Consider the following 2,859-nt stretch of genomic DNA (forward strand, 5'->3'; position numbering starts at 1 on the left):
AATAATAAAATTCAAAGTAAGAAGCAATATAAGAAAGTGAATGGAAATTCAAATATATCCATTACTAAATCTATTAGCTCTAATGGTTAAATTTGAATGAATTTAATTTTCTTAGATTCAGATGGATGATAGATAATTTTATTACCTCTACACAAATACAGAGAAGGAGGGCTACAAATTAGAGAATATATTTTTTAGAACAATCACTTTTCAAGATTGGGGAAAAGAGATTTCCTTTAGAACAACCAGTTTCAGATATTTGTGAGAATAGGTAAAGCGAGATTCATGTCTTGTAACAAAAAGTACAATCTTCTCAACATTTAACAAGTGGTATTAATTTTGAGAAATTGGTTGTTATTATTGCTACTACATAAGTGTTTTCTCTTTAGTTTTAATTTTTAGGCACATAGCATGTATGATAAAATGTCTAAACCAATATTGTGACCATTTTGCCTTATTGTCATTGAATACTAATATAAGTTATATTTTCATGGGATATAACAAACATTGTGATTATATCATAAGACTTATATTCAAAAGATTTGAACTTAACTTGTCTTGTTTAACAAGATACAATTTTGAACATTTTTTATTGATATTTTTAAATTTTAATTTTTTAAACGTAGGTCGGGCAAAGTGGATGTTCACACAAAAAATTATGATAAAGAGAACATTGTTATTGAGGAAGAGCTTGAAGGAAAGAGGGGAGAAAGTTGACAAGAATTAAAGGTTAATATGAATGAGGTATTGTGGGAACAAAAGTTGGCATTATAGATATCATTTCTACACTTTGAATATATTTTCTTAAAAAAAGAAGACATAGCACCAATGATCATCAAAAGTTCTTTGTGAAAGAATATGATTCATTGCTTTCATTATCATGATTGTGGTTATATATAACCATTACAAGAGAGATCTTATGCTACAAATCAGGAACTAATTTCTACAAAACAGGAAACAAATTATCACTAACATTATGAGAAGATACACACTATATTTACATATATTCTAACACACCCCCGTAGTCTTAGCTAGAGTTTGTTGAACGCAAAGACTGTTCCTAAAATCCTCAAATAGAACCAATGGAAGGCCTTTTGTAAAAATATCTGCAATCTAATAACGGAATGGAACATGTAACACTCGAACATCCCCATGAGCAACCTTTTCACGTACAAAGTGAATATCCATATCGATATGCTTAGTGTGTTAATGTTGAACATGATTCCCAGAAAGACATATCGCACTAATATTATCACAATAGACCAAGGTAGCTTTTTGAATAGGACAATGAAGCTCCAGAAGAAGGTTTCGTAACTAACAAGACTCAGAGACCACATGGGCAACGCCTCGGTATTCCACCTCCGCATTAGATCGTGACACGATATCTTGGCGTTTTGATGACCAAGAAAGTAAATTATCACCAAGAAACACACAATAACCAAATGTGGAACGACTTGTATCCAGACACCCACCCTAAATAACAAGAGTACCATGAATTTAACGCACAATAAGCTTGAGAGCGTGCAGGTGTTCCTCCCTCGGGGCATGCATGAATAAACACACTTGTTATACAGGATAAGCAATATCAGGTCTCGTGAACGTGAGATACTGAAGTGCCCCGGCAAGGCTTCTATAATGAGATGGATCGACATATGTGGTGCTAGAATTAGCACTAAGCTTCAGTTTTGTCTCAACCGGAGTAAGAGAGGGCTTACAAGATGACATGCCAGCTCGTTCAACAATCTCAGGTGCATACTTTCGCTTATATAAGAATAGACGACATGCATGACAAGTAACAACTATACCCAAAAAATAACTCAATGGCCCTAGGTCCTTCATAGCAAATTCTAGCTAAGACGGGATATGATAGACCTGCGAAGAGTCTCGTAGAAAACTGCCATGATAATATCATCTACATACAAAAAAGTTAAGCCATAGTTGTACCCTACCAGTAAATGAAGAGAGAATGATCAGAAGTATTGTGAGAAAACCCAATAGTAGAAACATAATCAGCACAGTGGTTGTACCAAGTCTGAGGGGCTTGTTTAAGTCCGTAAAAAGATTTCTGTAACAAGCATACATGATTGGAATGATCTGGATCCCTAAAACCCATGGGTTGATGCATGTACACAATCTCTTTTAGTGCTCCATACAAGAAGGCGTTTTTCACATCTAGTTGGTGAATGGGCCATTCTTTAGAGAGAGCAAAACTGAGAACAATGCGAATAGTTGCTGGTTTGACGACCGGGCTAAAAGTCTCACCATAATCCATGTCAACCTACTGATTTTTCCATAACCTACAAGATGGGCCTTATGCCTCTCAATAACATTAGGTGGAAGGGGCACCAAATCCCACGTCTTATTTTGAATAAGAGCATTATATTCATCATCCATAGTCATTTTCCAATTCGGGTCAAGAAGGGCAGACATGAGGTTACATGGCAAGGGGGATTTAGTTACAGTAGTGTGAAAATTAATTTGGCGTTTTGCTATGAAGATCACATGTTGACGATTGTAACACCGTGATTTTTTGTGCGCATTTTATTAATTATTTAATAGACAAACGATTAATTTTAGAAATTAACCGCTATTGATTTAGGCTAAACATCAGCTGAGTTTTAGTCTTGTATTATGATTTCCTAATTTTTGGTAAATGTTCATAATTTTCTAAGACAGAAAGTCTTCGGGCCTCTTTTGGGCCCAAATTCACCCTAAATTCGGCCCAAATGTGATTTTTGAGTTCTGTAACTCGGAATTGAAATACGATTGTGCCATTGGGTTCGAAATAGTATTTCGAGTCAAAATTGACACCAAGTTTGTCCATAACCCATCTATAGATATTTTTCACTCCAAAATCCA

At 34.9% G+C, this 2,859-nt stretch overlaps 1 protein-coding gene across 1 annotated transcript; it reads right to left on the minus strand.

Moving 5' to 3' along the window:
* Positions 1,315 to 2,272, minus strand: LOC109363620 (uncharacterized mitochondrial protein AtMg00810-like). The gene is made up of 3 exons (XM_019609871.1): positions 2,081 to 2,272; positions 1,573 to 1,761; positions 1,315 to 1,473 (listed from the first exon to the last, which is right to left on the minus strand). The coding sequence occupies exons 1-3, from the start codon at positions 2,270 to 2,272 to the stop codon at positions 1,315 to 1,317; spliced, it is 540 nt and encodes a 179-aa protein (XP_019465416.1).

Source organism: Lupinus angustifolius, chromosome LG13 (genome assembly GCF_001865875.1).
Source record: "Lupinus angustifolius cultivar Tanjil chromosome LG13, LupAngTanjil_v1.0, whole genome shotgun sequence".
NCBI lineage: Eukaryota > Viridiplantae > Streptophyta > Magnoliopsida > Fabales > Fabaceae > Lupinus > Lupinus angustifolius.